This window comes from Vollenhovia emeryi, unplaced genomic scaffold (genome assembly GCF_000949405.1).
Source record: "Vollenhovia emeryi isolate VEMERY1.0 unplaced genomic scaffold, V.emery_V1.0 DF939181.1, whole genome shotgun sequence".
Taxonomy (NCBI): Eukaryota; Metazoa; Arthropoda; class Insecta; order Hymenoptera; family Formicidae; genus Vollenhovia; species Vollenhovia emeryi.
The window spans coordinates 760,839-783,718 of NW_011967185.1; the positions used below are offsets into that span (position 1 = coordinate 760,839).

Here is a 22,880-nt window from a genome sequence, read left to right on the forward strand (position 1 = left end):
CGTCGTGGACGCAGGCCTTTGGAAATTCGAGTCGCGATGGGATGCCCGAAAGTCCCTCGTGCGACGTCGGAGAAACGTACGTTGAATAATTGCCCAAGAGAAAAGCCATTACGAGTAAATCTCTTTCCTTCGCGCGAGTCCCTCGAAGTCTCCTTTTAAAGGTCACGTCGCTCGCTCGCTCGCTAATTCCATTACCATAATATCATTAAAAATCATTATAATCCTGAATAATTGCGTAGTTGAGGAAGTTAAGGAAGCAAAGTAATTTAGCGTAATATGGCAGGACAAGGCGCGGTAAGGAACTTCGAAGGGCCCGCAGTTCGATCTATTCGGTCTAGCAACTCGCGCGAAGAACTCGGACGTTCTTCCGAGCGGAAAACGCGTAGAATTACTTTCGTTAAGGGAATCCTAAAGTTTCCCTTCGTTTTTTTTATATAAAGTCGACCAGCATAGTCTAGATTTTGCTGCGTACTTTGATTCCGTAAAAGAGTTTTGCGTTTCTATAAAGCCAATTAAAAGGTTACATCCAACAAGGACTGTCGATAAAACAGGTGGCTTTAGGATCCCCTTAAGGCCCATAAGCGCGATTGCAATGGCAAACGGCGTACAATTGCGGGGATTAAAAGGTTACATCCACAAAGACTGTCGATAAAACAGGTGGCTTTAGGATTCCCTTAAGGCCCAAAGCGCGATTGCAATGGCGAAGGGCGTACAATTGCGGGGATTAAAAGGTTACATCCAACAAAGACTGTCGATAAAACAGGTGGCTTTAGGATCCCCTTAAGGCCCAAAGCGCGATTGCAATGGCGAAGGGCGTACAATTGCGGGGATATGATAGTCCGTCTCTCGCTTCCTTGCGCATTCCGCGGATCCGCGACGCGGTCGTCGCAATTTGTGCCGTTAATTTTACCTAAACGCGGCTTCGCACACGCGAGAGATCACGGGACGTTGGTAGAAGGAGGCAATTTAGCAAATTGAAACCGTCAAACACTTGCTACTTGCGGGCTGAAGTTTAAGGCGGCGCTCCAAAGAAGCGTCTCTAATCTACTTTGAGGAGCCACGCGAGAGCGAGTTTCGCGAAAGCCGACAAAGGGCGCCTCTCACGTCATACGCGAACGAGTTGTTTAAATAATACACTTGTTTTTCATTTCCGTGGGTGTCTGTCGATACCAAAACTCGGCGGCGAACGCGATTATTTCCGTCGGAAATTGTTGTCAGGAGCCGTTCTCAAAAGCGATTCCGAGGTGAACGTTTAATTTTAGAACGCATATGCTCTACTCAAATCGAATAGTCAACGTCTGCCATTATAAAATTTCGGTCGCAATCGGACGTTGCGCGCTTCAGGGGGCTTCGCGCTTCCAGTTGCACGTAGATATAATCAATTAAGCGATCGGTTGCAGAAAGTTTCGGCTGGATCCCGGGTGTTTCTTACTCCTTGTCGACTCCTCGGTGAGTCAGCGAATGATGAACGACCGCTTCAACGAAAAAGATTCCGCCTTCCGCGCGAAAGGTCGTCAATTTTTATATCCCACCGCGTGCAAGGTGGGAAGCCATTCTTCTAGATGTATACGCAAACTACCCACGTACGCCTGGCACTAAAGCACGAAACTCTGCCACAATGGGGGGATTGTGTGTTATTGCGACGTGCGGCGACGTTGAACTTCATTCTCTCTGTCTAGTTTACATCGTAGCTCGGTCTACATTGGCCATTGGAAAATGGCAACGGATAAATATTGCGCGAGAGAGAAAGAGAGAGAGAGAGCCTCGGCCATATCGCGTTGGAAAACCAATATCGCGCACGCGCGCGTGTGTATGTGTGTGTGTGTGTGTGTTTTGCGTATGTATCCAGCCCTTAATAGTCCTCTGATGAGTCCATAGGTACAGCTGCGCGGGTAGTTAGGGTTCGTTAAGCGTTCACCCCGCAAGAAACATCTAAAGATCGCGGGCGCACACGTGTATTATTCACACGCGTTAATTGCCGTTATTATGCCCGTGCATCCCTTTATAATACCACCGAGCGAGAGCGCTGGGGTATCCTTTGGAAAAATACACCTTACCGCCTCTGTAATTCAGAACGAGGAATCTCGGGTCGCGCGGTAAACGCGCCGCAAAGTTAAACAGATACCGGACGCCACTTTGCGCTACGCGCGCGAAGGAGGAAATTGGTATTGTCCGTCGGGGCCCGTTCACGCGGGTCTTTCGGTTACGTTTTTCGTTTAAAATTTCGTCGATTATTGAGGCACGTCAATTGCAAATATCTCCTCGCAACGATCACGCGATCCAACAATGAATTTTCTACCGAACAGATTTCGCTCCAAAGCACAGCAAAATGGCGGAATCAACAGATGAGGTCTGTTAATTTAACAGAAATCCTCTGCTACCTCGTACTAGAAGCCTATCTCATAATACGGGACTTTCCTCCACTTGTATTACGGATCGCGATGCTGTGCTTTAATATTAATCAGCAGTCACATTACCGTCTCTGTAATTGCCATCTCGTGCTCGAGAGGGGTGTTTCAAAGCGCGTTGAATAATTCACGCGCTTTAGTCATTATCTTAATGACGGCAGATTACAAAAGGCAGTTTGCTTGTCTAGGCCACGCCCATGTGACAGACTTCAACATCGCGACTGTACTCGAAGACGGACAGTTGGCGACTTCGATGTCCGGGACAAAACCGTACATGGGTATGTGTGAACGAATAGTCCGACAACTCTGACTTTCCCTGCGTCCGCATATTTTAATTTTGAATTCTCTCGCCCGCGCGTTTCTTCGTTTTCAATTTAATTCATTCAATTTCGATGCCTCGATGTTTATAGTCAATTTTATATTTAATATAAACACCGTATGTAATCGTAATTGTTTAATCGTTTAAAGTATCGCGCGCACGTATCTCTTTTTACATTTGGTACGAACGTAAACGTCAGATTAATAATTAATAATTGCGGTCGACCTACCCTCATAAATTGTTTCCGTAAAGTTAATTCCTCATTCTCACGCGGGAACCGTTTCCTTACGAAAAAGTAAGAAAATAATTACTAAACAATTGCTGTATATCACGCAGTTGGAAAATTTGTGTTTTCTTGTTAAAATTTTTGTATTAAATGTTTAACACATTCATATGTTGATTTAACATATTGCTCTTGTGTTAGTTGACCCCAAATGTAAAATTATTAAAATAACTAAAAAGAAACGTTAAAACAACACAATGTGTACTTATTTTTAATCCGACACAATACATATGTTCTATATTAGTAACAAAATTTATCTGTTAAAATTTACAGAATAAAATGGTGATTTTATTCTATATAGCATAACTGACAGTGATTTCGAACCGTCGTTTGATTTGTTACGTCTGTAAAATGTAAAAATTACATTTTTTAAATTCATTTTGTCATTAAAAATATGTTAATTTTACAGAAAATTTATTTCAAATTACTTGGAGGTTTGCACTTATTTTGTGTTAAAATATTAACAGAGTATTAGTGTGATCATTTAACATATCCGTATTATGTTAAAGTAACACAAACATTTATGTGGACCGTTTGGGACGTGTGATATCTGTTAAATTTAACACCAAATTTTTCAACTGTGCAGTAATTGAATCATTAGCAATTACTGAAAGTAATTATTTCGTTGCTCTTCCGTAAGAGTTGCTACGCGAATTGAAGGAAGATCCGCGATTCTTCAAGTGAAAGCTACATCTATACGCATCGATATAAGATATCGCGTGGTATCAAGCGGTATCTCATGACTCAGAGAAAAAGGGTCATTCCAAAAAGAAGAAGTGCCCCGTCGTTTCCATGCATCGGTTCAGACCCGTCTTCTGCGCCCGCTTTAAATTCGAAGCCGCTCTCGCGAATAACATGACCGGTACGCTTTCTTGCATTTCTCCTTTTTAACGCGGATCAGCCCCGGAGATTTACATGTGCTCGTGCGAGGAATACGGCGTCCTCGGCTACGGATTCGCCGTGGACTGGTGGAGCCTGGGAATCCTCGCTTGGGAGACCCTAGCCGTGGAGAGACCGTATCCGCTTCACTCCACGACGTCCAACAGAGAGGCTCTAAGGATCTTGCAGGTAAGACGCGGGTGTAATAAAGAAGGGAAATAAAAAGAAATGTTACGTTGGATATCGCCACGTGAAAAGGCCGGGCACCGCGCGGCCCTTTCATGTCCCACTTCCGCCACGTCCTCGAGCGGTATACTTGAATTCTTTATTAACGCGCGCGCGTTATTCTGTTAATTAAGGTTGCGTCATGTCACGGCTGTCACATTAATTAAGGCTCGCCATGAGCGCGCCGTCGGCACGACACGCGCCACGACGTGCTCGCCAGTTCTATCCTGCATGTCCGTCCGCCTGCACAACACTAACATTCTAACTGTCTCGTAACACTCCAGTTTGAAATGATTCCTAAAGTAAATGCACGGCTGTACGGTGTAAAACATTGTGCAGTTTGGTGTACAGTATTTCACCTTGGAAGTAGATTTGCGAGATCAAGGGGATGATCCAGGCTCCTTTTATTTCAACATAATGAGGGTCTTGAAGAAGTTTATCTCCCATAAGTTTTTATTTAAAGAAACATGCTTTCTGATACATTTGGTTGCACTATCTTCAGTCTTCATTCTCGGGACGTTTCCTTTACGTCGTATTTTTGCGACAGACGCGAGAGAAAAACTCGCGCGACACGAATGCCTCGTCTTTCAGGAGGAAAGGTCGACACCCTCGCACTGGAGCCCGTCGATACGCGATCTCCTGGACCGCCTGTTAACCCTCGCGCCGAGCGCCCGAGTGTCGTGCTTGAAAGAATTGAAGCAGGCTAGCGCGATGAGGGATCTGGACTTCGACAAGGTGCTGAACAAGCAGATAAAGCCGCGCTTCACGCCGCCGAAGGATCATCTGAATTGCGATCCCACGTTCGAGCTCGAGGAAATGATAATCGAGACGAAACCCCTGCACAAGAAGAAGAAACGGCTGGCTAAACAGAGGTCGGTTGCACTTTTAAGCTCAAAATAATGAAAATATCGTCGACCGAAATGGTGACATGGAATTCTCACCGTCGTCTCTTAGTTTTAAGGCAAACATCCGCGATTTTCATCTCGCATCTCACTGATTGCGGTCACAGGATGTAAAATTTCACCACAATCGCGTGTAGAATATTTTAACGCTTTCCACACTTTGCGGTGATTTTTTTGAAATGGCTCCTTGTGCAATGAAAGCCGTACTTAACGTTACAACAAGAATCACTTGGAATTAAATATAAAAATAGATCGCGTTTCATCCCTTAAACCTCAAAATAGACACGTAAGGAAATGCGCCTCTTTCGTGTTTAACTCTTTGCGGCCCATTATGAGAAAAAGTGTATCTTTCAAAAAGAAAAACATTTATTATACAAACAAACATCTATGAGCAACTGTCAATTATTTAAAAAATTAATATTGACTGTTGGATCCCATGTTTTTCAAAATAACTCATTAGTTACGTAACAATTTATATTTATTTAATTACCTTACAATCGCAAAAAAATCTAAAGTAACAAAACTAAAAGAACACGACAGCTCATCGTGGTTTCACAGCGACATCACTGAGATGGAAAGGATCGACAATACATTTCATGGAAAATCAGTTCTAGACAGTTGTGACACGTTTTGTTCGTGATAACAGTTTAACAAAGCAACACTCCCAAGCGTAAATTTTATAATAATGCCAAATCTATACAGTTCTGTTAGTGACTTGGGTCACTAAAAAGTAAAACTCGCCATTGATAAGTCATCCTTTAATGAGTTGAGTTGAGGAACGCGTATTTAGATTCAGGTTTACATTCCGAAACACTTTCTCGGGAGAAAATTTTACTTGACAAATAGATCGGAAACGCACAGAATGGCCATCGAATAAAATATTCCTCGGATAAGAAGATTTTAGAACGTAACTCTGACTCTAAACGCACGTTTCTAAACTGACTAAAAAGAAATGTCTTAATTCATTCTGTCCACCACTGATGTATCATACATAGCCGATACCTTGGTTCTACCATTTTTATCGATGTAATTCGCAAATTTTGAAATCATCCAAACTGCCAATACAAACATTTTGCTACAAAATCTATAGAACTGACAAAATCATGCACAACAATCCAATGATCCGCAAAATTCCGGTATGTTTGATATTTGTTTATGCTTCTATCGCGAAGGTAGGGATTGTAAATAGTAAATTTCACTTTTTAGTGACCCAAATAACAGAGGTCTGTATAAATTTGGGATTGCTAAGGAATTTACACCCGAGAGTGTTTCCTTGTAAGATAATTACTTCTCGTAAAAGAAGACACTGTTATACTTTCACGTTAACATTTACCTTTCTCTCTCCCAGTGAACACCGAGCGTCGATTACATCGCATAGATTACATTTACATTGCCGAGTAAGAAATTGCAACATATGTAAATGCAATGTAACCGACGCTCGGTGCTCACCGGGTTGTAAGAGAATCGCGCATAATCACGCCGAAGAAATTCATCGTCGCGCCGTGAATAGCACAACACGATACGATCCCTGTAGCGACCGTTGCGATCCCGAACATCTTGAGATTCACGTATTCCTCTCGCGGATCTGCATATTACCAAGGGTAATTAATATGCTAATTGTCGAAGCAATATCTCGACATCCCGTTGCAGGTCGCTGAGGGTCGAGCCGGAGGACGCCGGTGGGTTCGCCGAGGGGGCTGGCTCGAGCGTAGACACGCGGAGATTAGCTTACATCCCGGAATACCGGGTGTACAATCGCGAGCGTGAGATCGAGAGACAGGAGAGAGAGCGGAAGGAGAAACAATGGGAGGAGGAACTGAACACTGCCATGAAGGGTGCCGAAGAAAGACTCAAGTACGCTTCGGTAAAAACATTCCTCGGGATACATCGTCGATATACTTTTCTCTCCCTCTCCTTTTTTTATTTTCCAACGCGACCGTTTGCGATATATCCGTCCGAGAAGATCAACGTTTCAAATTGAATAATCCCCCGTTTTATTTCCCTGGACGTTACCACCCGCCCACTGTGCGCCCACCCGATTCCCGCAACTAATCCCGAGTCCCGAAGTTGAGACCCCACGGACAACCACCGTGTACGTTAATCTCTCCCGGGCGATGCGTCTCTCCTCGCCGGCGTTCTTGCACGTAGCGATATATCCGTGTCGCAATCCTTTGATTACAGAACAAAGCAGCAACATCTGCCGGCCCAGCGAACCGGAAACCGACTGAGTGTCTCGACGACGAACGTCAAAGCGCGCATAAGCGCGTCGCCGAGACAAGGTCGCCGAGCGAGCGCCACGGCGTCTTCGGACATCGACTTCATCGACGCGAGTCCGGAGCCTAGCACGTCTTAGATAACGCCGGGCATTATATTTCGACGTAGCCTATCTGCGACCAGTAGACTCCTTCGATCCTACGAAAAACGCGCACCGAAGCCCCCGCACTTGACAAGAAAAGGTGTCCCTTTAAAATTCAATTATCTCCCACGTTAAAGTCTAAGACGAGGAAGCGAGAAATTCCACCGTAGATGAAGTTTTTATACTCTTCTTGGAAAGATACACGACGGATATGTAACGCAATTCGCTCTTATTTTTCTATCTGTCGCGATTACAGCGCGGGGTGATTTATCTTTGACAAAGCCCGCCACGTCTCGCTGGATCCTCTCCCGCAGCGTTTACCTTCGATTCGTGCTGCGGAAAAGAAGCGGAAGAGACGCGAGTTTTAAGGCCTCCGTACATCCTTTCAGGTGCTACGACGCAATCGCGCTTATCCACGACGGACTCGGGCGTTCAGTTTCTTTGGGAATTTTACAGATAGGGTGATGGCGCGCCGAGATCAGTTCGCTAACCATTTTCATCCACGATACCCTGAAATAGAGAGACCCCGCAATCAGAGACTGGCCATAAGAGCTCGTCAAATTCCTGCGAGCGAGCGAGAAACGCAGGCTATCTCACTCTTCTACGGCCGTAACGAAACGGAATTTGACGGACTCTTATGGCCAGTCTCTGATTATAGGGTCTCTACCCTGAAAATGCGGATAGCAGCTGGAGATAGCCGCACGTCGTAAGCTCTATCGGACTCCGGCAGTGCGCACTTAATCACTGTACCAGGAAACGTGCATTTATACGATTATCATCCCGGATTATCCCGCGAACTCCGACCAACGGCGGCGCAGGCTTATTCCCGTAGTAACGAACGGCGGGGATGATCTCCTTCGTTCGAGTGGTTGCGAATGATTTTTCTTTTTCTTCCGTTGCCTCAGAGACCCGGTTGCGTTAGACGATCCTTAGAATTAGCACGCACGTCTTCGACAAGTATAATGCAAATTAATCCTTTCAGTACAAATTGCAAAAATATCTTATTACCATCCCGGATTATCCCGCGAACTCCGACCAACGGCGGCGCAGGCTTATCCCCGGAGTAACGAACGGCGGGGATTATCTTCGTTGGAGTAGCGAATGATTTCTTCTTTTTCGTTCTCAAAGACCCCGGTTGCGTTAGACGATCCTTGTAGAATTAGCACGCACGTCTTCGACAAGTATAATATAAATTAATCCTTTCAGTACAAATTGCAAAAATATCTTCCATCTCACTCTCTCCGAAAATCACTACGCACTCTCTAAAAGTCAAATCAGTGGGTTTGCACTGAAAACAGTGAATAGTCACTGATTTACACACTGATAAAAAATGTATCTTAATCCAAAAACATATTACTCTACTCAAGAAAACTATTCATTAGGCGGCTCCTAATAGCTTATTAACTTAAATTAAAAAAATAATAAATTAAAACGTGCCTTTCTTGAATTTAAGTATTTATTTAATATCAAACAGTAGATTATTTTAAAATTTAACAATTTTACTTTAATTCTATAAAATGTTCACTAAGATACAAGTTTTACAGCGAAGAAGATTGAATTTCTTATTTGACAAAAACAATGATTTCATTTAATAAAAAATATTCTCTATCTCGTGAAATCTTTAGTTGAATGTAGAAGATGTAACAATTTAAATTAATTTACTTAATGTAATACACAGATTTACTTAAAACTTGATATTTTTATTTAAATAGAGTAAACCTTTACTCCAGTAAAAACAATAATTTTTAATGAATCCATTTACATGGTTTAAAAAAATTGTTTTGTCAGTGCAGTTGCAAGTATACCACTGCGATTTTCAGTAGTACACTTATCGCTGGAAATTTGTGACCATTCACTGTTTTCAGTGATAATCCACTGATTGACTTTCAGAGAGTAACATTTGTGCGCGACATTTGTGCCCTTAGACAACAGCAATTGCGTCATTATTGTCTAAGGGCGACACGTGAAGAGCTCCGCAGCGTTGACCAGAGTCACGACGGCAAACGCGTTAAAGAAAAACGGCGCGAAACGAAGGGGAAGATTGTAGACGGTGAGAAAAAGATATCAAAAATGTGGATGGTCCAAGGGCGCTAATCGAGGCGAATGCGCGAGGGATAAATTTTAGCGCTTTAGTCTACGTATGTGTCTGACAACGGTACTGAAGGGATTACGGCGTACATTAGTAGTTACTTTGTTGACGGCGGACTGGGAACAAAATATGACCTACATATAATAAATATAATAATATATATATAAATGTTTTGTTCTATAAAAATATATGTTGTTTAGAAGCGAGCTATGTACGAATTGAGAATAAAAAATATCTTTGACATGTTGTTAGCGCGTTTTAGCGTTACAAATCCCCGCGCGCAGATTACAGGGGCGGGGGGGGGGCTAGGGGGAAGACGCGCGATAAATACAAAATTGCGTTCGTGCAAAGTATGCTTTCCGCGTGGAAATCGGGGAAAAACGGGCAACGGGATTTTGTTTACATTAATTATCCGAGCGCGCGGCTTCGCGTCCGCGCGAATTTTATAAACGAATAACGCTCGCGGGATTGTTATTCGTTCCGCGAATCGAATTACGAGGGGAGGGAGGGGAGAAGCCGTCGAACTCCCCCGTCATTAGCGATTAAAGAATCGCAAACGCGATAGAATTTGGCATTTGTACCGACGCGCGGCCGTCGAAGGAGCGCCGGATAATCGATAGCACTGGCGCCGTTTCGCGAGGGTGAGAGAAAAGGGTGAAAGGGGTCACCGTGCCTCTCCACCCCATACCCTCGCGATATAGATCCCGCGGCCAGACACTGCGAAACATCGCCGAGCGGGCGACGCGAGCCACGTTACACGTGTGCGACGTGACCGCCAAGTCCTCGAAAAAAATTGGCCCGCTCTCTAAAAATCAATCGACGGATTATCACTGGGAACAGTGAACACCCAGTGAGACGTGATTCGTCGAGTCGACGTCGACACTGTCCAGTTCGGCATCAATTTGACGGTCTCGATTCGACATCGATCGACGAGGCATTTCTCGCTGGGGCAGTCGCTGATTTACAGCTTGAGGAAAGCCCTCTGTTATGCGAATGGTTTCTAGTATGAGATAGCAGGTTTTCAATCGCAAATCTTTTTTCGCAACGATTACACGATGTAACGATGAGCTCGCCACTAAACAGACTTCGCTCCGAGGGCAATAGATTCATGGTGGGACCAACTGACGATGTCCATTGACTTAACAGAAACTCCGCTATCCCATATTAGGATCGTATCTCGTAATAGGGGACTCACCTCTATAAGTATACCATTGAAAATCGCAGTGGTAATATAAATTAATCCTTTCAGTACAAATTGGAAAAATATCTTCCATCTCGCTCTCTCCGAAAATCACTACGTAACATTTGTACGCGTTATTATTCTCCAATGCCCGTTCTACACCCGGGGATGATCCTACTTGTGGCTCATCCGAGTAAGTAAATAAATGGACAAAGATCGTCGTATTGAGACCGTTTATGGACTCGAGTGCTATTTCTACATGAGAAGACGGTTAAAAATCATCGCGAAATCATACAAAAGCCATACTTACAATTAGTATGACAGTCATGCTGAAATGTCCGCGTAAACTTCTCCACTCGGATGAGCCACAAGTAGGATCATCCCTAGGTGTATAACGGGCGACACGTGAAGTGCTCTGCAGCGTTGACCAGAGTCGCAACGATAAACGCGTTAAAGAAAAAGAAAAGAAGCGGCGTGAAATAAAGAGTATAGATGGTAAAAAAAGATTTCAAAAATCTTGACGGTCCAAGGGCGCTAGTCGAGTGACTATTCGCTGTTTTCGGTGATAATCCACTGATTGACTTTCAGAGAACGGATCGGAGATTCCGTGAACGTACAACGGGGCTGCGATAAACGCCCTTTGTCGGTTCTCCCGACGAGAAAATGTATAATTTTCAAATAAATGAACGATCTGCCCTCAGTACGGACAACCGGCGCAATTTATGGAACAGTATGCGCGAACGAGAGCGTTGCGGGCCGTCGTATCTAAAAAGGGGGATGAATATACCGAGGTAATTGCATCTCTGTGAAAGCTGCTGCGAGCTGATATAATGGGCCAATTATCACGTCCGATCGGCGCTGCAAGTGACGAGTTACGCGACGATTAAACTATTGACTCGATGTATTTTTAATATCCTTGCGCAACCATCGATCGCGACCGGCGGCTGTAATGAATGAAAATCATTTATCGTCTTTTTTTCTTCCTCTCAATTTGTGTTTTTAATTTGCCGAACGGACAAAGCGCCGCGAATTAGAGTGCGGCAATTGCCACTGAACAAATTGCCTTTCTCTCTCTCTCTCTTCCTGAATCACGAAATTCGAAATTTTTATATTTAACGAGTTTCGAGTTTTTAATTACTAAAATATTTTATTTAACAAAAGAAACCCACTTCAGTCTCCATTTTCGCGCGTCGAGTTGTTTTTTTAAATAAGTCTGAAGAAATACGGATGTTAAGAGCACGAGAAAAGTGACACGAGTCAAAAGTGGCAATTTTGCAGCTGCAGAACGATTTTAAACTCTCGACTTCTTCAGCTGCATATTATATTAATGACTTAAATAATAAATGCAGCAATTATAATTCCTTCTGCATCGTAAGCTTTTAATAATTTGTGCTTTATTACTATTTTCGTCCGACAAGGTGTCGAAGTATCCTTTTTAGATTTATCGTTCTTGAAAGCTACCTGAAAATTATTTAAAAATAAGTTTTGGGAAGGAGAAATTTCTTGGAATAACAAAATCTCTTTATTCAAGAAAAAACTGCGCTTAATAGGAACATTACAGCAGTATTAAAGGAACATTTTAGAACTTTATATTAAGGAAGAAACAAAAGCAGAAAATTATTTCAGTATATAATATTATTAGTAATGAAATCATTATTTAATTAGAAACTATAAAATGAAGCATAGTATTTCGACATTACATTTTTATTTAATAAACTAGTGAGACAATTTGTTTTCCTTTTACCAGTCGGTTTCATGTTTCGTTATACAAAAGAGTTGGCCGGTTTTTCTTGCCTGCAAAATCATCCATTTTCCTTCTGGTGTTTCTAATTTCAATTTCAGCGAAGTCTGGCTCTTTTGTAATATATTTTCTTTGGATGTTCTTTTTCCGTAATAACGTCTCCAATTTTTATGCTAGCTTCACTGAAAATTGAAAATTCTGTACCTAAATTGATCAAATCTTTGTAGACCATTTCTGTTATCTCGTAGGGACTGCTGGTTGTGTTTTTTATTTTCTTGCTACTACACTCTGCTGCTTTTCTGAATACAAATACGTACGTTTTCGAATTGACAAATTAAGAAAATCTAGAAACTCGTATTATTGACTTTTCTTGTGCGAGGGCAATTAAAACAGATTGGCTCGTTCGTGAGAAAAATGATTAAAGTTTTTTTTCTCTTCAGAACGTTTATCGGTCGCGAAAGGATTAACAGCTTTCCGCAGAATAATGCCGGCGGAGTGTCTGTGCGGACAGTTGTGGTTCTTAACGGGGAAGAGTAACGAAGCGGGGGTGGAGAACGGCAATCGCGCCGGTCTTCGATGGGGAAATCCAATAGGAGATAATGTAGTTTAGTTTCTGGAGGCCGATGAAAGCCGTGGCAGAACCCTTTGCGCGATAAAGGCGCCGTTAAATAAGAAAATTCAAACCTAATGGAACCCTAAGACCCGGCGTTTCCCTTTTAATTGCCTTTACGCGCTTCGCAAATTAGTCCTCTTACGGCAAAATGAGGTTCCTCTTCTAGGTCCGTATAAAAACTGTAATTACGCTTAGCTTATAAGCTTCTTTGGTGCCGTTGAAAAAAAAAGAGGCAAGATTTTGCGCCTGTTTTTTTTTTTTACAGGAAGATACCCCGATCCCCGGACTCGTCGCAATCGCTTTATCTATACATGCACGGCGGATAGATAAATTTTACTTCATCCGCCTGAGCGAGAAAAGCTGTCGTTCGTGACGGTAAACTCCCGCGAGACGCTTATCGGGAAGTTCAATCGAGACTAATGCAATTTCAGACCACGAGTTTTCGATGGAAAATGAGAGGCGTTTCCGCGACGACCGCCTTAATTCCCTCATTTCCCGCGCGCCCGATAAGAAAAGACGAGCGGAGTGCGCTTCTGCGAGAGGTAAGTAATTATTGCCGCTCGTTAATCTCATCTCGCGCAGTGTGGAAAACAACTGCGAGCAAACGAAAACGGAAAAGATTGAGACAAGATTCCATCCGCGGCGGGGGGAAAAAATTACCTGCGTTCGAACTGTTTTGGCCTACTTTCGCCTCACTGTAACTGTTGCGGAAGTTTAATTTGTATTATATTTATGAAAGCGAGAGGAAGGGACAAATGGAAACTCGCGACTTATTGAAAACTAACAAATTTGCGTGCGCTTATTCCTAGGAATCATCAGGATTGTGTCTTTGGATAAGCGGCAGTTACGCAAAGTAACGAGGGCGGAGTTTTGATAAAAAAAGAAACATTTCCTTTATATACGCAAGATTTTTATACATGATATATATATATGCAAGTAAATAGCGAGATAAGTCTATTGCGCGTAGAAACAATCGCCATTAGTTCTACGTCACCAGCACAATTAGAAACAATAAAGTAACTCATATTTGTTAATATCACAAAGTATTGCCGTTTCTCTGCTTTTTCAGCCGACACACAAGCACCTATTGTTTTCCCTGCACGCTCGAATGGCAATATATGGAAGACCGCAACATGTCTAAAAAGCGGCTAGAGCATGAAAATATATTATTTGTATATATCTTCTTTTAGAATATGCGTATGTATGTATATATATATATGTGTGTGTGTTTTTTTCAGAAAAATAGAGTACTCTTTCTTTGTTTAAACATGAGAAGAAATATTGATTACTTCTATTTGTCTCGGGTGTCCTTTATAAACGACACTTAAACTATTGTCATCAGTCTATAACATTAGATAATTACCATCAGATATTATCGCAGATATGCACTCTACTCTGTCTATTAATCTCAACTCATAGTTTTGCAGAGAACGAAAAAAGTAATTCAGAACGTGTAATTTCTGCTATTCCATGAAGAGACACGACAACAATCGACATATATATAGGCATGTAATTTTTCCACAATTCTAGATCACGCATATTGTATCTTACAGTACTTTGATCCACGCCAACAGTTAATATAAAAGCAAATATAATTCTGACGTTTCACTAATGGTTTCAGAGAGGATTAACTACCCGAATTATTTCTCATCAATGAGTAACGATTAAACATTCCATCCTCGATTTAATACAATCAGCGGGTCTAATTGTACACTAATCAATTTATCGTTTTGGAAGAATTTTTGAAGATGTCAAAAATATAGTTTACTAGTTATCATTACGCATTGAAAGTTTGCAAAGCACTGCCTTAAAATTACTAAGAGTTAAAAACCCGACCGTCAACAAATCAAAGAAAATATTTCACTTTGGAATAGCGCGAACATACATTCGTCGATTTAATACAATCTTGATAATCATCTTTTTATCTCTCAACTATTCAATTTATTCAGATCTCGTGCTTGTTATTGTTTCTCCCCATGGACCAACTATCTTATTCCTAAGTATCTTTTGATCACAGATTATTTCATGGGCGTTGCGACGAATTCATTGGAAAGTTACCCGATGTATTCTCGTCAAAATGTAACGGCTTATTAATACAAAAGTAGTATAAATAAAATCATTAACCAAAAAATATGCGGTATGTCTATGTTAATTGTAATAACTATTAATATTAAATATTAATATTCGCACTATACTAGGAATATATCACATCTTAGCTTAAACCGAATGCAAATTCTCGTCATCGATGTGTTCGGTAATTCGCAAGTACACAACTCCAATATAGATTTAAAATAACATAAACGCATGCTAATAACGTCAATATATAATGCGTGTGCTTTAAGTATTCAAGCTAATGTCTATTAAAAAAAAATTAAGGTACAGATGCCCCAAAAGTTGTGCAATTTCTTCCAGCTATTACAATCAAATTGGCAATTTAAATTATGATATGACATCGTATTAATATCATAAGTACTTAGTCATGGCCCACTTAATTCGCTTAATTTTAAGAAATACTTGATTAAACAATCAAAGTGTGCTTTAATTAATGGCTGTTAATTAAAGTGACTCTTAAATTAATGGGCAGAATAATGAAAGAAAGGAGAGAAAGCTAGAGAATGCCAATTCAATATTTGCTATACTTTTCACAAACACACAAAATTCACTAAAGAACTCATAACTGAGAAGAAGCGCGTATTGTCCGAGACACTCGGTATACATGACAAAATTCTCGTAGAAAATGGATTGACTTTTGAAGACGTCCGTCCCTACATTCGAAATATAAACGGCCAAGAAACAACACGTAATTACATGTTCGATGTAGCTTTTCGATAGACGTTTTAGACGGTCGTCACGTCGGTCACTTCAATTCTGGAAATCGGTTTCGCGGGTTCCACGTATATAAATCCCTCCTCGTCGTTGACGGACTCACCGATTCGGAGCTGCTGCAAATTCGCCACGATCGAATCTACCTGAACCGGCTGATCCGGCGGAGCGGCCTCGCTCCTGAGTTTGCTGAAGTGGAGGTAACAGATGCCGCGGTAGCCCTGCCAAGTTATCTCGCTCGGCTTGACGCCACGCATCAACAGAGCGTTCTTCAGATCGCGGACTCTCACGCCGGACGAGATGTTGGAGAGCTTCAACGAGAAATCGATATGTGTTTTCGTTCGAGCACGAAGATTCTTACGCCGCCGGGACGCGTTCTTGCTGCTGCTGTTTTCCACCTTCTATAATACATAAAGAAGACTTACTTATAAGGAAAAGGATGCTAAAAATACAAATAAAACGATGAAATAGTTTTCAAATAAAATTCACGTAAACTTAAGAAAAGAGATCTCTTTCCTTTACAGACGGTATACTATTGGAAACTCGACACGCGGATCTCGATATGGGAAGAACATTTACTTGTACTTCAGCATTGAGAGGATTACTTTCTTCCTCGGCTTTTGGCTTCTTATACGTTCGTCTTCGTGGGAAGCGCGGCTTGTCAACTTTATCCTTGCCGCCTTCCACGGCGTGGTTCTCCGCATTAGACGCGTCTCTCTTTGCACTGAAGCGCTTCTTGTTTCTCGGATACTTAGCGCGGTTCTTGACATAGTGGCGCGTCTCCACGTCGGAATCGACTTCCTTCAGGACCACGACCTTGCCGTCGCTGCGAAAGGACAATTGTGTATTTACACGAAATAGCCCACCTAACGTGATTCAGGCAACTTAATGCATACTTCTCATCCATCTCTTTGAGCTGCTGTAATACCTGCATGGTTTTGAGTCTTCTCTCGCTAAGCATGTGCCACAGAATGCCAGACGGCTTCTTCAGTCTCGACTCTACGTATATAGTTTGCGTCGGAGTGACAATTATGTCTACCGGCACGTCATATTCTCTGAACAGTTGCGGCGGTAGGTGGTCTACGACTTGGCAATCGTGCACCGTCGTGACAACAATCGTGTTCTCTGTTATCGTGCCCATTCTCATCATCATCGCAAACTCAAGATCGGCGAAGCCCTCTCCTTTGCCGAGCCTGTATCCGTCCTGGCTGACGCACACAGACCCCAGCACGACGAGGTCTACCTAAATAAACAACGAGCGCAAATCAATATTTAGGATCGCCAGCTGATGCCCTTCGCCGTCGAGGTACATCTAGGCAGCAGCGTAAGGAAGAACAAGTGTCTACATGATTAGCGTGAGAAAACGTCACTGTGATATTGATTATGTTCAGCGGAGAAAGCTGCTCTGCAACTGTTGTAAAATTCGTAAATTTGATTGGGTGTATGCTGTTAGATTCTAGCGTGATCAAGAGCGTACGCCAATCGGATTAAAGAGTCTTCTTCATTTCTGCCGAAAGCCATTCGTGCGGCATCAATTCATTCTTATCAACACTCCAATAAATATCCTCGAGTCGTACAAAATATTCACCTTGATATGAGAATCTAGTCCAAGCGGTTTGCCCGCTTGCTCCAGACCGCGCATGGAAGCCAGCGCTCTCAGCTGTTCCTTTGTCGCGCCGGCGACTGGCGTGACATGTAGGAACAGGCCGGTTCTCAGCCTGGGGATAGGCACGACGATCTCCTTGTTGGCCTCCAGGGCCGAGAACCTCACCGGCTCCTGCGGCTTGTCCGGATTTATCTTGATGACTCTCGCCTTCTTAAACACGTCCAGTTCGATCAGCCGCTGCGCCGCCTCCGCGGCGCCCTTGAAGTTCGGTATACGCTTGTATATGTTGACGGGGAAGTTGACCAGCTCATTCTTCGTCATGTAGTCCCACACCTTGCGGCGGAAGCTCGACTTCGTCACCTCCTCGGCTGCAAGAAATCGTTGAACGTGAGGCAGTTAGCTCGACGAACGGCAACGATACAGCGCGCGCGGTCAACTCGGTACTTTTTGCAAGATAATTTCAAGATGGTGAGACTCTTTTTCGTTCGCACGAGACACGTCTCTACGTCTCTTGTGTACAAACACACGGACGCCCAGAATTGTTTCTCTTTGACATTTCTCGGCTGGAAACGTCGGGGGGAGTCGAAGAAACGCCTGTTGCGCCGATCGCGTACCGGGGAGAAGGCACTCACGTAAATTCTCCGTCATCCTGACCGGTTCACCAGCGGAGTCTCGGGGAAGGCGGTGATCCAGGACCCGGAAGAAAAGAAAAGAGAGAGAGAGGGAGAGAAGGGGATCCCAGTGGAAGCGTCACCGCGAAGTCCGTCCTGCAAAAATAGACCGCGCGACTCTCGTCCCGTTTACGCGCGGCTCCTTCCCCTCCTCCTCGTGTCTATTTCTACGCGGCCCCACGTCCACAAACTCCGCGGCATCGCAATCCTCTAGGGCAGGCCTGGGCAATTTTCACTGCCCGCGGGCGCCCGTTTGCCCGCGGGCAATAGCTGTGCGTGTCGGGCAAGAGTGGGGAGACAGTTTCGGCAAGAGTGGGGAGACAGTTTCGGCAAGTGGGAAAGAACGTCGCGCTTTAGAAGTATAGTTTCGAATATGATTGAGACGTGGTGGGGCGATGATTGGAGTGGGGGCATGCCCGCGGGCATGCCCGCGGGCGCCCGCGGGCGCCCGTTGCCCGCGGGCAGCATTTTGCCCACCCCTGCTCTAGGGGGCCGAGCCGACCGGTCCGTCGTCGAGGCGCGAGGACGCCGGGGGAGAACGCGACGAGCGACGAACGTCGGAGTTTCGAATCGCCCTGCTCCGCGCGCCGCTCGCGAGGACGACGACGACGGACGCAAGCCGCAGCAGGAGGCGACAGGAGGCGACAGGACTGATCAGCTGATCCTCGAGCGACGAACTAGGGAGTTATAAGGTGCTTCTAAAGCCTGTCACACAATGCCAGGCAACAGGAACAGGGAATAGAATTTCTGACGTGTTGGATTGGTTGAACGAAAATTTCCGACGAATCCATAGACCATGGAGAATGTATAAGGAGACCGAACTATCCGGGGAACATACGGATCGTAAGTTGTAATGTTGTAATCTGGGGGTCTATTACGGTTCTCGGATTGGGTGAAAATGACGAAAGTGAGCGGCTCTGTCTCTTACTAAAGGGACAGTTAGAAAGAGACAAAGCTACTCACTTTCGTCATTTTCACCTAATCCGAGAACCGTAATAGACCCCCTGGTCGAACTTGTTATTTATTGGCATTATGGCATTAAAAAAGCCTTATTACAGGTTAAAGCACACATTCGTGGGAAGGCGGAGGTGGAGAAATTTTGTCCGTTAAAGGTGCAAAGCAAATATACGAAGCAATTCTAACCGCTACGTTGGTTAGGCCTTTACGAAAAAGTAACGAAATAATTACTAGAAAATTACTGTATATCAGTAATTGAACTATCAGAAATTACTGATGTACAGTAATATTCTAATAATTATTTCGGTACATTTCCGTAAGGGGGCTGATGGCAGAGAACAATCCGTAAACACCTAAGACTGTCTCAGTCGTAGACGTAGGGCAAGGCAGAGAGAAAGTTCCGTCTGGGCCGTCGAGCGGTTCACGCGTCTTCCGACGGAAGATAAATTTTTGATCCTATGGGATTGCATCATCCCGCGTGTGGCCCGGTTACCGGGCCATTGCATCGTTCAATTCACTACATTCCAAGCAATACCATTAAGTCTATTGGTTCGACGTGGCCGTGTCGGCTCAGTGTCTGTGAGCCGGGAGCCAATAACCAGAGAAGAAGAAGAAGGCAGAGAGAAACGTAAGTCGTATACAATAGCCTTTCACGACTTACGTTTCTCCCTGCCTTGCCCTACGTCTACGACTGAGACAGTCTTAAGCGTTTACGGATTGTTCTCTGCCATCAGTCTTAGGATTTCTAGGTAAATAGATATAGATATGATTTATTGTGATCCTCTATTTCTGTAACACAAAATTGTCAACCCCCCCGCCCTCCCCTCTGCTTGCGTGTATACTTTAATCTTGTAAAAGGATATTTGATTCCGTAGAACCAATAAAAGTTTGTTGTAATTTTGCTAGTCATACATTTACGACTTTAGGATCCAAAACTGGCATTTTCTATTATATACAAGAAATACATAAAGATGTGTTTCCAGATAGCCACTGTGAGCACATGTTGCTTTTATATTGCTAACAAGAATGTTAGCATCTTGCTATGCATCTATGTCTATCTATCGTGCTGTTGTTTGTTAGCATTTGATGTCGGGAATGAAACATTTGTATAATCCAAACAAAGAGCTGGCATCAGTTGCTGGGCATTTAATTACCATACACTGAAAAATATTAAATCCACATTGTTTAAATTCATAAGCTGAAATATAAATATTTTTTAGTTTTGACTACATAACTCAATTCTTATACTAATATATCTTGTATCTTTTCATTGTGCATTATATTATACTTAACTTCGATCCTTTTTTCTCTCTTCTAATATTTAGTATTAATTCTTGTTCCTAACATGTTCTTTATTTCACGCAGACCTGTAATCCTTAATTTGTTTTACAGATTATTGAATAAACTGGACAAATAAAAACAGGATATATATTTATGTACCTTAAGCGTCGATATGTGTGCGAGTTACAGCACATTTGTTTAAGGTAGCTTGGAATAAACTCTTATTTCAATTTCAATCTGCCTCAAAGTCATTATGTATACAGAGTGGTTCTGCAATTTCTGAAATGTAAGTTAATTTCTTAAATAATTATTGTAATAAAATGATAACTTTGCAATCCTTACAGTTTGAAATGGCATCAAAGAATAAGGAGGTGCAGAAAAAGCGCGTGTTCATGAGTGTGGTGCAGAAATTAGAGGTAATCAAGAAAATGGAACAAGGCGTCTCAATGACGGATATTTGTAAAATGTATGGCGTTGGGAAAACGACCGTCCGGAGAACCCTTAAATCAAAGACTATGTTGCAACAGTTTTTGTCGTCATACAATTTTGATAGTTCATGTACTTTTTCAATAGGGAATAGAACAAATATGAAGTTTGGGCCAAATAAAAAGTTAGATGAAGCTCTGTCAAAATGGTATATTCAACAGAGAGCCAATGGTATTGATGTACAACATCTCCAGTTGAGATCTAAGTTAAAGGCTCTTAAAGCACGTATGACATACAAGATTAAGAGTGACAAGGGGTGGCTGCGCGATTTTAAAAGAAGACGAGGCATTGTTTCTTCTTTGAGCGATAAAGTCTGTAGGGAATCTTCGGATTCAGAAAAGAAAAACATTAACGTAGACAAAGTTATACCAGAAGAATCTATAGAAGTTGGGAATTTGCCTTTACCCTCAGTTTCGCCTCCGATTGCTTCTATACTTGACAACATTTCGGAAGAATCTATAAAAGGTGAAGGGAAACCTTCACCACCTCCGATTGCATCTACACGTCACGACATTTCTAAATTAAATGCTTCTACAATAAGAAAGCGAAGACGCAAGCAATTCTGGCGAAATAAAATTTTAGATGAAGCTCTGTTGAAGTGGTATATTCAACAGAGATCCAGTGGTATTAATGTACAACATAACCAGTTGAAATCGGAGTTTAACGCTCTTGTAAATCGTATGAGACTCAAGATCAAAGCTACTGGGAATTGGGTGATAAATTTTAGAAAGAGACATGGCATTATTTTGTCATTGGGCGACAAAATCTGTAAGGAATTTTCAGATTTAGAAAAGAAAAACCTTGACGAAGACCAAATTATACCAGAAGAATCTATAAAAGTGGAGAATTTGCCTTCACCGTTACCTTCGCTTCCAATTACTTCTACACATTCCAAAGTTTTGGAAAAGTTTATAAAAGTTGAGAATTCTTCAGAATCATGTTTATCCCCAACTGATGTTTATCACAACTACATTTGGGAAGAATGTGATATAAAATCTGAAGGTTCCCCTTCACCTTTAGACGATAAATCTTTAAATGATGAATAAAGACTCGCTATCACTATAGTCACAGCAAATACGTCTTTTTGACTACTTTGTAAATCAACAAAGAATATAATGATGTGATTTAATAATTTTATATTGTATGGTTCTGCATACTATATTAAAGCTATTGTACATTAAAGACATCAAGAAACAAAAATGACATTATATATAAGAAATACGTTAAGATGTGTTAATAGAAACAGGATACATATGTATGTTTCTCAAGTCCTATTACGTGTGCGAGTCATGACACATTTGCTTTATATAGTGTGGAATAAACTCGTTATATTTCGATATCAGTCTGCCTCGAAGTCTTTCTGTTGTTTACAGTGGGTTTCTGCCATTTTTTAATTGTAAGTTATTTTCTAAAATAATTATAAAAAGATAATTTTGCAGTTTAAAATGGCACTAAACAATAAGAAAGTAAAGAAGTGCGTGAACTTGAGTTTGATCAGAGAGAGACCTGAAAGCGGTCACCCTGGCGTTTTACTTGGTACCGTTTCAGGAGACTGTTTTGCGCGCTCTTACGGTATGTACATCACATTTCAAATTTCGCGCACTACTATAACGTCACTACGTATGAGTCCGCGCCGCTCCCGTATAGTGTCGGTACGACAGATTCCTATCCCCACAACTGTCAGATTTTAACAATTTATAGCTGTTTTATTAGTGTCGAGCGACGGTTTTAACTTGCAAATTCGTGTTTTACAGGCCAAAATATACGATCCTGTGAATTTTTATCAAAAATGAAGAGTGAGAGACTCTCCTTCAGTATTACCCAAAAAGAGACAAAGATACCACTTAAGCCTTGTGTCCACGATCCAAGAACTTGGTTCAAGTTCTAGTTTCGAGAAATGTGTAGCCAAACAACCTGCAGCTATTCCATAAAAGCTGCAAGGTGATTGGCTACGCATTTCTCGGAACTAGAACTTGGACACAGTGCTTGGATCGTGGACACAAGGCTTTAGGCCGGCATTCATAGTCCGTTCTTATATTTAAGATCATCTTAGTCCCAGTC

General features: G+C 42.5%; 3 protein-coding genes across 9 annotated transcripts in view; 2 read left to right on the forward strand and 1 right to left on the reverse strand.

Moving 5' to 3' along the window:
- Nucleotides 1-8,818, forward strand: part of LOC105562994 (serine/threonine-protein kinase 32A) — a 95,019-nt gene extending 86,201 nt beyond the window's left edge. For all 3 annotated transcript variants that reach the window (XM_012014221.1, XM_012014222.1, XM_012014220.1), the window contains 5 exons: nt 2,597-2,686; nt 3,912-4,078; nt 4,706-4,986; nt 6,667-6,870; nt 7,198-8,818. In XM_012014221.1, the coding sequence (XP_011869611.1) occupies nt 2,597-2,686; nt 3,912-4,078; nt 4,706-4,986; nt 6,667-6,870; nt 7,198-7,369 (914 nt within the window). In that variant the 3' untranslated portion in view covers nt 7,370-8,818. The remainder of the gene's footprint in view (nt 1-2,596; nt 2,687-3,911; nt 4,079-4,705; nt 4,987-6,666; nt 6,871-7,197) is intronic.
- Nucleotides 8,819-13,863: 5,045 nt separating this feature from the next.
- LOC105562999 (methenyltetrahydrofolate synthase domain-containing protein) lies at nt 13,864-18,410 on the reverse strand. The gene is made up of 5 exons (XM_012014228.1): nt 18,057-18,410; nt 17,407-17,792; nt 16,715-17,061; nt 16,398-16,644; nt 13,864-16,219 (listed from the first exon to the last, which is right to left on the reverse strand). Exons 1-5 carry the CDS (start codon nt 18,070-18,072, stop codon nt 15,833-15,835), a joined length of 1,383 nt encoding a protein of 460 aa, XP_011869618.1. The 5' UTR covers nt 18,073-18,410; the 3' UTR covers nt 13,864-15,832.
- Nucleotides 18,411-18,510: 100 nt separating this feature from the next.
- On the forward strand, nt 18,511-22,156 carry LOC105563000. Of its 5 annotated transcripts, none has more exons than XM_012014229.1 (4): nt 18,511-18,938; nt 19,154-19,207; nt 20,445-20,619; nt 20,678-22,156. In XM_012014229.1, the coding sequence occupies exon 4, from the start codon at nt 20,684-20,686 to the stop codon at nt 21,863-21,865; it is 1,182 nt and encodes a 393-aa protein (XP_011869619.1). In that variant the 5' UTR covers nt 18,511-18,938; nt 19,154-19,207; nt 20,445-20,619; nt 20,678-20,683; the 3' UTR covers nt 21,866-22,156. The 5 variants fall into 5 exon arrangements, with proteins under 5 accessions (XP_011869619.1, XP_011869624.1, XP_011869621.1 ...); XM_012014234.1 differs by having other exon boundaries at nt 20,445-20,536; XM_012014231.1 differs by lacking the exon at nt 19,154-19,207.
- The last annotated feature ends 724 nt before the right edge of the window (nt 22,157-22,880 follow it).